General features: G+C 35.1%; 1 protein-coding gene across 2 annotated transcripts in view; it reads left to right on the top strand.

Annotated features, from left to right (window-relative positions):
• Positions 1 to 15388, top strand: part of rab3 (rab3 GTPase) — a 43347-nt gene that overhangs the window by 9667 nt on the left and 18292 nt on the right. For both annotated transcript variants that reach the window (XM_011674504.2, NM_001123495.1), the window contains 1 exon segment: positions 7723 to 7950. In XM_011674504.2, the coding sequence (XP_011672806.1) occupies positions 7723 to 7950 (228 nt within the window).

The raw sequence follows: 15388 nt of genomic DNA, 5'->3' as shown, positions 1-15388 counted from the left end.
ATGGTAATAACAATAGTGACCTCAGTCTGTATTATATGCCTTCCTTGTAGGGAGTTATTTTTAGATCTTAAATTGAAATTTATCCTCCAAGACAAGATGATTAAATTTCTGGCATTGTTTCTCTCAACTTGTTTATTGAATTTTGGTAACAGGTTAACAAAAATAAAAAGAAGCAAACATATGTAAAGTAGGAAAAGACAAAATATTTCTTTTTATTGACTATGGATCACTTTTGATGAATTTGTTGTTGTACATTATGAAAACTTATGCATTACCACTTTTTTTTAAATTAAAGAATTGCCATGGATATTGGGATAAAATATAGCTTGTTATAATAATTTTCTTTTAAATTAATCAATCTCTTTATAACTTTAGACAGCAAAGTTCCTGTCCTTTTTGGTATGTATTACAACGTTTTATGGAAGAGAAGTATTTGCTTGTCTCAACATTAATAATTGATATGCTCATCATAGCTATCATTATTAAGCTTTGTGATGAATGGTGAAATTCAAAGGAGTAGTTAAATATCAAACCAACATTTCACACACAAAAGATGCTTCTTGATGCACTTTGATGTACTTTGGTATTTGTGATGGAAACGAGAGGTTTAATACCATTCATAACAATTTTCCTTTATCTAGTTTAAATGAGCCTGAATTATTGATAGAAAATCAACTTACATGTAGCAATGTCATGTGATTGAATAACATCCTCCAAGCAGGAATGCAATTTGTATCCAATACTACCATCATTCTGTTTCTTTGTTATGATGATATCAAACATACTGTTTAGTAGTGTTATATATTCCCATGCAAGAATTCCACTACTTTCCAAGATTACAATGACACTCAAAGATTTCCATAATTTGTATGAATCTTGCTTTTCTTTCAGCACAATAGCACATTGAATTGCTTTTAATTCCTGCATTCAAACTATCATTTCAACACTCTTCACATTCCTATTCATGATATCTTTTTTAAAAAGGTTTATTAAGATAATATGCATAAATGTACTAGTATGACAGACTATAACATGAAAAGTGTAATGTACCAAAAATCTTACATTTTATCCTCAAATTTTGATTTTAGGAATATAGAACTCGCCTCCAAAATTATTAAGGGAATTGATTTATTAATACCATACCAAATAGAGACTAAAATCACATTTATATAGTAGAGATGGTACTCATCTTTCATGTGTTCCTTACCTGTTGCCATCATATGAACAAAAATGTCTTAAGATCGGTTGCTACACTTAACAAGTTGTAATGATTAGCTCTTGCTTGAACAGGATTGTTAGGGACTGCATGATGGCCAGGTTCAATAATTAGTTTATAAGGTATACATATACAATACTTTTGATCAAGGTATGACAACAATAAATATGCAAGGTACCGGTACTTAAAAAGATTACATACTTAAAGGGATCGTTTAACAATGTTCAATCTGAGATGTACGGCCCTACATGTTATCAGTGTCTGTGATATGGTGTAATATTGAAGCCCTAAAAAATCCCACTTCAAAATGATCAAGAAGTGCCTCATAAAAGTAAAAATCTTTGAGTGACCGCTTTTACCATACTCGTTTACCCAATAGACTGTACTCACTGTAGTGTAAAATTTGTAATTCCAATCATAAATATCTTGATAATCAGACAGGCGATCGGCTTGTAAAAGTCACTGGGTTCCTGGCTGACCTGAAGGTTTATAATTATCATTGCAGCATGAGCTAAATTCAAGATTTTGTTTCAGAATCTGAGACAAAGTTACCGGATCCCTTTAAGGTGTTAAACCAGCTACATGTATGCACCATTCAGGAGGATTATTCTTTGCACCATTTTGTAATTGAAAAAAGGCCAGTGCTCATTCAAACTTTGTTAAGTTGAAAGTGAAAGTAAATATGTGGCTTGGAGGATAGAGTGCATTGAGCAGTGATGTGATCTTATTACCAAGCTAGTATCCATCTCATGAGATTAGACCTAATCATGAAGAGGGATGCGCTGCATCCTGGATCTTAAAGGTACATAAGGTACTACATGTATGTCCCATTTGCAGGCCCCCAAAAATGAAAAGATTAAATTCCAATGGCATTTGAAAGATAAAACTAATTTAGAATTTCCCTCAAAACAGAAGGGCTTGGAATTTTCTTTTTTGTGGAAAAATAATGACCGTTAGTTGTTGAATCGAATTTTGGGAGCGCTCGTTTCGATTAAAAAGCCTGATTTTTAGACCCTTGTCCAGAATGGTTGTATGTTTTGTGCTGGGCAAAGATTCAATCAGCTAAATTTTGGCCATTACAAGAAGTGGGTTATGGATGTGGGCAATTAATGCTCATGTACCCTTTACAGCTCATTTTATGTATTTATTACCAAAAACAAAACAAAAACAAGTCTGTTAGTCACTCAATAGTGTCTGACAGTGAAGTCTAGCAAGTAAACAGGTTTCCTTGCATAATTTGAATACTATGACACTGCAAACTTTTAAATTTCACGTATAGACATATGTGACATTTTCATAATTCCTGCAAAGTTCTACAGAATTTAATGTTGGCTGCAAAAGGGTTACACTACCTTTAAGATACAGATTATAATGCTGTCAGTGTCAGTCAGTTTGATGGATTACCAAACAGAGACGTAAAGTGCACTTCTTGATATAAGACTCATTAGAATGAGAATCCCATTTAACTTTTAATTTAAAAGATATGTGTTCATGGCCAACGAAGTAGATGCTACTAAGTTTGGATTAGATAGTTAGGTAGAGGTTTAATATATCTCAGATAGGGAAGATACCCATATTTACACAATACATACAATCTTTCATGAAGACAGGTGGTTTATTTCAGGAGTCGTTGCATAGTGTTCAAAACATAATTAATTGATCGAATGTATTTCATAATTTTTAATTACTTATCATTTTGTCAATGAGCTTTATAATTATATAGAATTCTTGATGAAAAGCATTTTCAGTACATTAGTATTACTGGTACTAAACCATGTGGAGAGATGTACCTGGGCCAGTCAAAATGTGGGATGTGCTAGATCCATACATACAGAGACAAAAGCGACACAGAAGGATGTCATGATAAGAATACAACCAAATTACCCTCCAAAATCTAATTAATGGTTGTCCCTAACAACTCTACAAACAAATGAGCCAAATGCTTATATAGCTCTAATCGACTTCTGTGCGACGTCTATTAAACTTATGGGATTTAGTGTTGTAGAAATGGTCAACAAATGAAGGGGATGTTGGTCATGATTTGATATTGTTTCAGTATTCTTCCAGTAATCAATGTAGGCCCAAATGTGTGAGCATGAGTACATTGCTTTAAATTATACCTGTAATTTTTATTATCATTTACAAGTAAAATATATATTTTTACTGAACATCTTTAAATCATGTGTTTAAGCTGTATTTAAGAAATTCACCCATTCTTTATGGGCTTGAAGATTTAGAACAGGAATTAAGATAGAGCCTCTAGCTCTCTCCTTTTTTTTTTCCTTGTTAAAATAACGTTGTATTGATTATGAGTTGACCTTGATGGTGTATTTAACGGAGTATGTTAACTAGTGCTGTAACATCACGGATATCTCCAATTCCGTTTAACCGCCAGTCAAAACCGGACGGTTTTCGGTTAAACGCTATAAACGCTATAAAAAAATCGTTTTTTTTTTTTGTTTTTTTGTTTTTTGGTGGGCAGACTCTTTCGTCAGCAAGCCAGGTCCGTGTGAAACAGCAGGAAGGACTTTCATTTGTGCTTGTGAACTAGTCACAAAGAATAGTAACAATGTCGTTTTTAGAAGAATGTGTGAGATCATTAATGTAAATTAAAAACAGTAGAGGACCTAGGATAGAACCTTGTGGAACACCATGTGAAAAAATTGGATGAATTATTATTATAAACTACATATTTCAAACCAAGATGACAGACAAATTGGAGTGTTGTTCTATTTTCTGAGTGGTGAGTCATCACACCGATTACTGAGCTGGGAAACATTGCCAAGCATAGTGCCATGTGGAGGGGCATAAATCGAAACTTTAAAAAAAAAAAAAAAAAAAAAAAAAGAATTAAAAAAAAAAATTAAAAAAATTAAAAAAAAAAAAAAAAAGGGAAAACGAAACCGTCCAATTGAAAACGGAATCCGCCATGGGCGGTTGGATACCGGACAGTTAAACGTTTGACTACAGCACTAATGTTAACAAGGATATTGTGCTACCAGCACAAATAATACAGTTTGCCAGTGTCAACCTTCTTGCTAGCTACTCAATCTAATGAAATAAGTCTCCAGCACATGTATGAGGGGATTAACAATGACATATCATTACAGGATATATCATTGTCTTGTTTGAAAATCTGTATTCATAAATTGAGTATTTGGTATTCTTTCATTATTTTTGGCATGCTGGGAGATAAAATACATAAATCTAAGAACAAATAATTATTTTTATTAAATGGAAAAAAAACTTTTCCATTGCAGAACATGAATTTTTTTTTAGACAGAGCATATATTCACCATTTTAAAAAGCTTCAACTGCATGAAAGATGTAGAAAATTGAATCGACTATCTGTAAACTGCAATGGAGTAATCTAATTGGCCACTTCTTCAGTTTTACTCTTGATAAAAATAATCAAATGGTGTGTATGAAAGATCACTATTTACTAACTTAAAAAGAAAAATTATGAAGCCCCTATTAGAGTTCAATGTCATGTGATTGCTACAATGATCAGGTGCGTACGCAGGATTTTTTCAAGGGGGGGGGGGTTTAACATTTATAAATCGGGCCGAAAATTTCGCAATGACTCAGCCCGCCGCTGAATAAGCGGGGGGGGGGGGGGGGGGGGGGGGGGGGGGGGTAAGAGGACACTTTTTTGTTGTTGACAAACATTGGTTTTCGTACGTCATATGCCGCGTTTTTACACGTTTTTTTACAAACCTGGTTTGTAAAGAACTAAAGGAGGTTTGACGAAACAAAAGGTTTGTCAACAAACCTCCTTTGTGAATTCGGGCCTGTATGACTCAGTGAGCTCATTATACTGTTCATTAAATTCAAAGTGAGACACTCACTCACTTGATTAAAAAACCAACCATGAATTGAAAACCGTATTTACATGTAAGTTTGGGATTTTTTGGGGGTAATATTATGTTTCTTTTACTTTAATGCATCTTTCTGCCTTTTGACCCTTTACAGTTCAGCTACCCGATATATCTGAATGCTAGAATAGTATGCATGGAAGCATATTACATTGAATTTGTCAGTTTGACCTTAAGAATAGCAAATATTCTATAGATCAAGAGTTTCAAATGTAGAACTTGAGTGGATCACTGCATTTCTCCACAAAAGGGTACATGTACAGTATATGCCATCCCTCATAGTATGAATGGTGTTGATAGTGTACTGTTGTACATTGTACATGTCTTACTAAAGGGCAACATTGCTCTTCAACAGAATACAGTAAGACAATGTTAACTGTGAGTGAACCATTTTTGAGTTTAGCAGGAGTAAGTATAGTAGATAAAGTTGTTCTAAGTGATCTGTCTTACAACCTGACTTAAGTTTTGTGTACCAGTATCACCAATTAACATGTTTGCTGCATGTTTTATCGTATCATTGAGGCTTAGTTGAAGCAGGTTTGCTTGGTAATCTTTACAATCACCATTAAAATATTTGTTGGATTTGCTTGTCTCCTATGACTGACAGACTTGATTAAGTTTGTATATCAGATGAAGTGCTTTTTAGTTTGCATTAATGGTTCCATGGACCTACAATGTAATACTGCGGGTCCATATATGATGGTTCTTATAGACATGCAGAAAAGATTGTGATATTAGCTGCTTTTACACTGCAAGCAGAAACCATCGGTTTTTCTCACATTCTATAGATTTTTTTTGACTGTGTAAATGGCCTAGAGTAAAATAATTTTAATGTAATTTTTTTTTTTTAGATTATACCTTGGTGACTTAAGTAACATCCAAATCAATGACATCATGTAACTTGCAAAAAGATTGTTGTTTTTTTAGTAGAGTGATGTTCATAATTCATCATTTTGGGACTTGCATTTTTACACTCTGTGTATTGGTACAAGTAGAAGCTTCAATGCACAGGGAGAAGTTATGTGTAAGATGAATTGAATTGTATTATTCTGAGAGAGAGCCTGTTCAAATATGTGAGGCATTTCTGTGATTTCTTAAACCTTGGTATGTGGTTCTCGGTTGAATGAAGAGTAAAACCTAAACCATGAACCAACTGCTTATATAACAGGACGCTATAATAACTCCAGTATAAATGAATTCTTAGTGATAAAGTGATAAAGAGAGGAATGTAGGAACATAAAGAGGCATTGAAACCCATTCAAGTATAATGTAGAGCTAGAATAGATAACTAGACTACGGTTGAATTTAAAAAAAATGGGGGACATGAGCTGATAAAAAGTATGGTCATGAAGCACACTTATGTACAGTATGTAGATTTAATACTGATACTTCAGTTATGCTGTGCATATATTTTCCAGACAATGGTTGCACTAACAAAGGCCTTTTAAAGATTTCAGTACGAGAATATTCTCCAATTTGATTGATTTCATCTTGAATATAGTAAATTTTAGTTATCACTGGATAGAAGTTTTATGCCTTGTAAATGATATGCCAAGTACATTTTCCACTAAAAACGATGTGTGTCAGATTAATACAACTCTAAAACACAAGCCTCAATCTGATTTTATTAGTAAAGATCATGATCACTTGTTGTTCCTGAGCTTATAATATGTGGGAAAAAGTAATTCCTCTGATTGTGAAGGTGAAGTTAGGTTTTAGTCCCACCGTACATGTAGATTGGATCAGAAGAAAAATCAAGAAAAACCCCAATCAGTGTAAATTGTGTTCATGAAATTTGATATTATCATAGATTCTGGAATTAGAACAGGCCACAAAGTGTCTAAAGACCTTTGACTTGTACAAGGGTATTATTTCACAGACACTATAATAGCTTCCCTTCCATGTCAAGGTTAAAGCTAGTACAGTCAATGAAAATACAAATTTGAAATAATGATGGCGGGATAGAGATGGATGAATGGTTTAAAGGAAACTTCCCTCCAAAGAATAAGTGTACATTTATGCTGAACTGTTAGATTTATTCCTGCCTCCTGATGTGTAATATTCCTTACAAAAGTGTGCAAGAAACAAGATATTCTTGGTGTGATGTAATGCCTTTTAGCATGACATGGTCGCAGCCATTTTCTTGTTAATGTGATATACTAGTTGAACTAGTACATTTATCATAAAGCAATGGTAAGACCCAGTAACAAAACATTTACTAATGAATGATGAAAATTCATAAGTAAGAAGGTTACAAATTATATTTGGTGAAAAATATATACCGGTAACACAGGAATAATTGAATTCTTGCCAAAGGGCATTGATATTGAGAAGCCGAGGTTCAAACCCTTAACAGTTAACACCTTCATCGAAAATCAGGTGAATAAACCACTTAACGGTCATGACCAAGGTACCATACATTGTACAGGGTTTGATGCTTAACACTAGCACTTTGGGAGAGGGTGCACCCCAAATCTAAGTTTGCATGGACACCCAATATACACATTCTGACATGGGGCTCATATATACACTCTAAAATTTACAAATCTCACTCCATGCCCCCTACTTAGAAGTAAGTAATATGTATGTAGAAATAATGAGGCACTCTGTTTTGTTCTTTCTTCTTTCCAGATGGCATCAGCATCAGTAGACAACAAATGGCAGAAGGATGCTGCAGACCAGAACTTTGATTACATGTTCAAACTTCTCATCATTGGTAACAGCAGTGTAGGAAAGACATCCTTCCTCTTCCGATATGCAGACGATTCCTTCACATCAGCGTTTGTAAGCACTGTGGGCATTGATTTTAAGGTCAAGACTGTCTTCAGACAGGACAAGAGAGTCAAACTACAAATCTGGGTAAGTTTAACCTTCACTTTTATCTTCATTTATTGAACCTCATTCTCAAGTTTTAAATGTATTTCCTCTTGGCTCGAAACAGTAGCTCCAATGAAGCACAATGATCATTCTATGCACTTGATTTCTATTTCTAGTGTCCTGTTGGGCTCTTAACCAGAATACCTTACAATGATACACAATCATTCCGAGCTGTGACCTTTGACTTAAACAGGGGAAACATAGTTTACTTTAAATCACTCTGTAAATCATAGAATAGTGATTGAAAAGTAGATTGGATTTCAAGATTTTACACACACAGGTTCATCACATTCTGTTTCAAAAAGATATACCGGTATCTCGGTTCTGCAAATATTTATCAGGTAATTTCTTCTGTCATACATGTGGATGAATACTTTAAATAAGTATTTTTTAAATAAAGATTATTGTGCTTCTTCAGTGTTGTACCATATGATGGTATTGTTAAACCTACATCTATACCATATGGTGATATTGATAATCCTACAGAATGTCATTTGAAATCTAACTCACCGGAGGCCTACCAGATGCTTCTTAATTAATTCCCTTCATTATCATTATTGATTATTTCAACAATTTATTCTGATAATCTTCTTGCTCCTAATTGAAAATGGTAATGCTATACACTATGCAGATAAACCCTGTTAGATTGGGCACAGCAAGGCTGAGTCTAATAGCAAAAGAAAGTTCTTTGTTCTATAAATCAATATGGCATGCATGATGGTAATCCTTTTTGTTGTGGTACAATAAGTGTCCTTTAAAGTGACTTGGTAACATTGTTGAAGGTCGATGAAAAAAATTGCTTAATTTTTGTATATAATGTTGCCTACTATATTCCTTCTACATGCAAAAAATCCTGAAGAAAATTCTCAAAAAAATTCTCAAACCACGAAGATATCTATGGTTTTCTTTGAAAAAGTCGATGTACGACATCCTCTAACAGTGATCAACAGTAAATTCTCCCAACCATTTTTGAATTTTCCCAACCGTTTTTCCATGAAAAAAGACTTAAAACAGGCTATAAAAAATCTGTCAACACTTAAATGTCTGGAAATGGAATGTAGAGCCATTTTATTGCTTTTTGACGATTTCCATTCACCTAAAATGTAATTACATGTAAATTGTAACAATATAGTTGGGAGAATTAAGGAATCGATCAGATCAGTTTTTCCTATTTGTACCATGAACAATGGTCCTTTTTCACTCAAATTTTCAGATTATCTTTCATTGTACATCTAGCATTGAAGTCACTACCTTACCACCACTATCTATCATTTTAACAATGTTACCAAGTCCCTTTAAAAGTACATGTACTTAGAAACGGGACAATTCAATTATCCTGCTAACTATTGCAAAGACTACTGTTGTAAGGTACATGTACCCTACGAGTCTGTATGACATGTATGTCATATTTTTATTTTAGAGATTGAATTGTGCAAAATCTATCTTAAACCGCTTTAAAGAACATTTTTCTTTCTGTTCAAAGAGTATTTCAGTGTATTATTCCTTTTAAAATCACTCTTTGGATTTTCTACTGTGGAGTCAAAAGTCATTTTGTATTCAAATTGAAACGATTTTATGAATTATTAGTTGATTCATTGATTAAATAGATCTAGATAATGCTAAGTATATTACTCATTGCGGAAAAGACGCTTACTTACAATATATTTTATCACCTGAAGAAGTGTTGCAGTGGCGTACGAAACGTCATGATCTTTTGATCCCTTGTTGACTATACATTGCAAGACAAACAAATGTCACTAGCGATATTATTTTCGATAGATCTAGATAGATTCTCAGGATTTCTTTTGAAAATTGCCCTGAACTATACTAATTTCTACTTGAATCTAAATATCACAATTTAGCTAAAGATTTCCATTCCCCTTTATGACAAGTTTTCTATAGAGTGGTGAAGTGTGACGTCATCAAAAATCTATCTTTGGAATTTCTTATTTTTTTCTTCATTTTCCGAAAGAGCATCAAAAAAAAATGTCCAAATGTCGAAAATCAATTGAAAATGTTAAGTATTGTCTAAGATATGACCATCTGAATAAATAAATTTCCTATAGGAAGTCGGTGTTATATTGGTCTGGCTCATAACATTACGAACCAGACCAATATAACTCTGAGTTCCTATAGGAAATCTTTTCATTCAGATGGTCATATCTCAGCCAATACTCAATATTCAATTGGTTTTCAACATTTGTAGATTATTTTTGATGCTCTTTCAGAAAATGAAGAAAAATTGAGAACTTCAAAAATAGATTTTTATGATGTCACAGCTTTGGTACTCTTATTAGGTAGTATGAGATATACAATGGCTGCCTGTAATGAATCAATCTACGATGTGATAAGATGGCACAGGTGGGGATTCATTGGAGTGAAACTAATTATTCACTTAAGCTATCAGGGATGAAGACACCTTGTTATCAGATCAATCTCTTCAGAGCTAAAAGGGAATTAGCTCCGTGTTGAAGTGAAAAAGTTAAAATCCTTCTGGTTCCAAAGGGACAATCATCAGGAGGTAGCTCGCTCTACTAGAATTCAATTTACTGATAATGTTTCAAAACTCATCTTACATGCAATGACACCTCTATGTGTTTGAAAGTACAGCATCTGCTCCAGTGACAATGGCTGCCCCGAAGTCAAATCCTGCGACTAGTCACATTTTTAACTTCATCCTAGGAAAAAAATAGTTTACCTGATCCTAACCCTACACCTTAATAATACTTGAGACCACATGTAACCCTAATGATAATATCCTTGATTAAACGTAGTCAGTTGGGAGATTTGTGAGATTTGTAAGATTTGATTGACTCTATCGACCCCTTCTCGGGTATAATGAGAGTACAAACATATTTACATAGTATCAATATAACAATAGTATGACAATGATAATTATGTGACAATATCAAGAATGATAAACTTATGATAATATGAACACAGGTAAACATGTGATAATATGAACAATAATAAACATGAGGTAATATGAAAAAATAAATATATTTACAAATCAAGGCGAATTGGGCAATTTACCCTCCTACCGCTACGAGTGTGCCTAACAACATTGCTTAGGCCAAATAAAAAATGAAACATGTTTAGCATCCTGTTTTTTTTTTAAAATAGGAAAGAGGAGGCCCTTTTTTTCTTCAAAATGGCCGCTCGGTAAATTTTCCCTGACAGTCGGGCTATTTTTTTAAGATGGCCGCCGACTTTTAAATTTTTTTGTTTTTTTTTAGATCAGAAATAGATTAATTTTAGCAGTGTTTTTCATGTTTTTTTCTTTAAAAAAAAAAAAAATTCAAAAAAAAGTAGGAGGTAGCCACCAAAAAAGAAGCGGGCGGGTACGCTAAACATGTATATTATTTTTAACGGCCTTACTTGTGAGCTATCATTTACAGTATAATACATGTACAATCTACCCTTGGCTCTTTAGAAATATGTGACATATACATCTTCTAACAAATTTGGCTAATTTCTTTAGCTGGCATTGGCAAGCATGAACTATATGAACAACTTTATCCATGTGCAACGTACTTGGTCTTAGGCTACTAACACACAAGTTATTTGGTATACGGTACATTTTTCTCTCATTCTGAAAGAATGGACATACAAAATATAACGAAATTCATCACCAATATCTGTTGGTGTACAAAGTGGACATTGCAAATCATGTACTACATTTGCTTTGAATCTGCCTTTGTTAACTAGTAATCCATGTGATCTACATTTAAATTTACTGAAAGTTATTGCTTCCTTCAGACATATATGCAGGTACTTAAATATCCTACATGTATAGTTCGTGCAAATACGATTTGACCAGGTAGTTGTGCTCCATTCCTGAATAATTAGATGTCAATCCACTTTATATAGCATCACTCTGACATGATGACCACAGGGTAAGATGTACATTGTACATGTTGACTACAATACATTGGAATTGGAATGAGGGTTAAGATCAGTGGTAGATATGAACCTAGGCTAATGATCCTTTACATTTGCTGTATTAACAATGTTAACACATTACAACATTAACACATTCATTCCAAATTATCAAGTAAGAACTTATGAAAGAGGATAGGTTAAGTTAATAGCGCATGTTATATCTTCTAAGAAAGCAATCCTCTGTTGCTTTGCACAGCATACGTTTCTGTTTTGCAAAGAACATGAAACTCTTCTTCGGAATATGTAGAAGTACGACATCATATTTTAGTGGTTTAATTTTGCAACCATGGCATGGAGAAAGTTGATCATCTGTTAGAAATTGATTGTCACATGTAATGTATGCGCATTTTATGCTGGTACATATTGTGTATACATGTCAAGAGGCCTTGTGTACAAGCAAAATAACATGTAAGTATATTGAGTGTGTATGTATGCTCACAGTCACGCTGTAGATGAAATCACATGATGTAGTGATATTACCACCATATTGTCTCTTTTTAATGTAAGCTACCTCGTCATCTTGCCATAGCTTAATATGATTGATATAATTGATAGTCCTACATGTACATGTAGCTCTTAAAAAAGGGGTGGGGGGGGGGAGGTACTCACATATTAAGACATACAGGGGGAGGGGGAGTGCCACTTTAATGGGTAAACATGTGTCCCTTTGGAAAAAAACATACCCCTAAATATATGGGTCTGCTTTTTTAAAATTTAAAAAAAAAAAAATTCAGGGTTTTTGAAAAAAGGGTTTTTGAAAAAAGGGCTTTACTTGGGAAAAAATCTGCCAAAATGACCCTTAAAAATGGGATATGGGTTTCGAGGCTTCAGCGGCACACCCTGTCAAAACCAAATCTGAGTACCCGTGTCCCCCCTTCCCCTGGAATTCATGAGTACTACTGTACTGCACTACAAGCTCTTTACACAATAAACACATGCATGATTGTTATCTCTATTTTTAGCTACAATTTTAATCACTCAAATGTTCATGTTTTTGTGTTCCTTTCATTCTACCGAGATTGCATTTTGTTTATTATTAGAGAGTCATCGGAAAAAGAAACATACTACATGTTTTTGATTTTTTTTTTTAAATGTTAAGATTTATACAAAATTAGATATTTATTCACAATTGTAGTCTTAATAAACTGGAATGTCATACTATTCACAGCATGTTACATGCAGGTCGTCTCCCATATATGCTTCATTTTCCATAATTATTAAGTATCTAAATTCCGTGTTCAGGTTACAAAGGAAACACTTGGATATTACCCATACCACTCTGATGCATGTTTACTGAAAAAAGACGAATATCTTGACAGTACATTGTGGAATCATAATGCAAAACTACATTAATTCAAATTTAAAGTTATATCTACAACTGTATATTGTACTACTAAAAAAATACCTCAAAATGAAGTCACATAAAATCAATGTTTTTATCTGTTGTATACCAACAATTGCTCTCTACTATCTGTACTTTAATAACAAAGATAGTTATGATGCCCGCTATCCGTATAAAACGATCTTAGTGTCCAAAAACCCACACTAATGCATTGTATGATGCTTTGGTTGATGTTGTGGTATACTTAGTGATGAGAGTAGATGGTGCATGCCTGATAAGGTCTGATTATCTAATACTCTTTTCACACTGGTTTTGCTTAACCCCGTACTTTGCTTAGCCCCGTACTATCCTTAACCCCGGACTATTTTTTTGGCTTTTCACACTCGCTGTTTTTAGTCCCGTACTAGCGCCTATTCCGGAATAAGAAAATTCCCGCTGTTCTCACTGCATTTCGTTAACCCCGGATATCGTGTATGTTATGATTGGACATACCTCGCATCTGGCCAGCTGCGATACGCTCCATTGCGTAGTACCGGACGATTTTTCGTTTCTGTTCTCATTCATTTGCTTAGCACCGCAATTGCGGGGTTAGCAGGAGTTAGCACCACAATTGCGGAGTTAGCCTTGCTATTTTGCAGGGTTAGTTAACCCCGTACTATAGGTGGGGTTAGCCAACTTTAGCCCACTTTGGTAAAAACCAGTCTGAACAGAAAGTGGAATAGGCTTAAACCCGTACTATAGGTGGGGCTAAGTCCCCCCCCCCCCTTAACCCCACCTATAGTACGGGGTTAAGCAAAATATTGCCAGTGTGAAAACAGTATAAGCCTTGGGATGAAGTAGGAATCAATATAGTGTGCTGCCATTCAGTGTGCTGCCATCCAGTGCGCTGCCATCCAGTGCGCTGCCATCCAGTGCGCTGCCATCCAGTGCGCTGCCATCCAGTGCCCTGCCATCCAGTGTGCTGCCATCCAGTGTGTACTGCTGCTTACTAATCAGCACTAATCAACCTTACCCTCACAGCACAATGATGAAGGATGGCTGGCCTACACCAGTAGGGTAGCTTACATGTACCCTCACAGCACAATGATGAAGGATGGCTGGCCTACACCAGTAGGGTAGCTTACATGTACCCTCACAGCACAATAATGATGAATGGCTGGCCTACACCAGTAGGGTAGCTTACATGTACCCTCACAGCACAATGATGAAGGATGGCTGGCCTACACCAGTAGGGTAGCTTACATGTACCCTCACAGCACAATGATGATGAATGGCTGGCCTACACCAGTAGGGTAGCTTACATGTACCCTCACAGCACAATGATGAAGGATGGCTGGCCTACACTAGTAGGGTAGCTTACATGTACCCTCACAGCACAATGATGAAGGATGGCTGTCCTACACCAGTAGGGTAGCTTACATGTACCCTCACAGCACAATGATGAAGGATGGCTGTCCTACACCAGTAGGGTAGCTTACATGTACCCTCACAGCACAATGATGATGAATGGCTGGCCTACACCAGTAGGGTAGCTTATATGTACCCTCACAGCACAATGATGAAGGATGGCTGTCCTACACCAGTAGGGTAGCTTACATGTACCCTCACAGCACAATGATGATGAATGGCTGTCCTACAACAGTAGGGTAGCTTACATGTACCCTCACAGCACAATGATGATGAATGGCTGTCCTACAACAGTAGGGTAGCTTGTATTACCTTCACAGCACAATGGTGAAGGATATATTATGGCCTACACCAGTATGGGCTTTACATGTCTGTAGTTGCTTTAAAAGGAAATTATATTTCTCTCCTTTTCTTATAAATATCCATTTTGAAACAGAAAGGCTGTCAGTATTATATCATATTTTTCTTGTGCAAAATTTCATTTGGTGATGAGAATGTTATTATTAGTCTAGGAATTGCATTTCTAAACCCTTGGAGATATGTATTTTTTCAAAGAAATTTTGCCTTCTCAAAAAAACATTGTCGCCTGATGTAAGAAGGGGATGAACAGAGGGAAATTTAATGCAAGAGAGACGGACAGACATTCAGATGAAGTACATGTAGCTAGGAGGGATCTAATATAATGTGAAATCAGATAAAAGGCAGATGAAAGGCAGATGAAAAGCTGCT

This window comes from Strongylocentrotus purpuratus, unplaced genomic scaffold, assembly GCF_000002235.5.
Source record: "Strongylocentrotus purpuratus isolate Spur 01 unplaced genomic scaffold, Spur_5.0 spur5_scaffold_3, whole genome shotgun sequence".
Lineage (NCBI taxonomy): Eukaryota > Metazoa > Echinodermata > Echinoidea > Camarodonta > Strongylocentrotidae > Strongylocentrotus > Strongylocentrotus purpuratus.
This window is presented reverse-complemented; position numbering and strand designations above follow the sequence as displayed.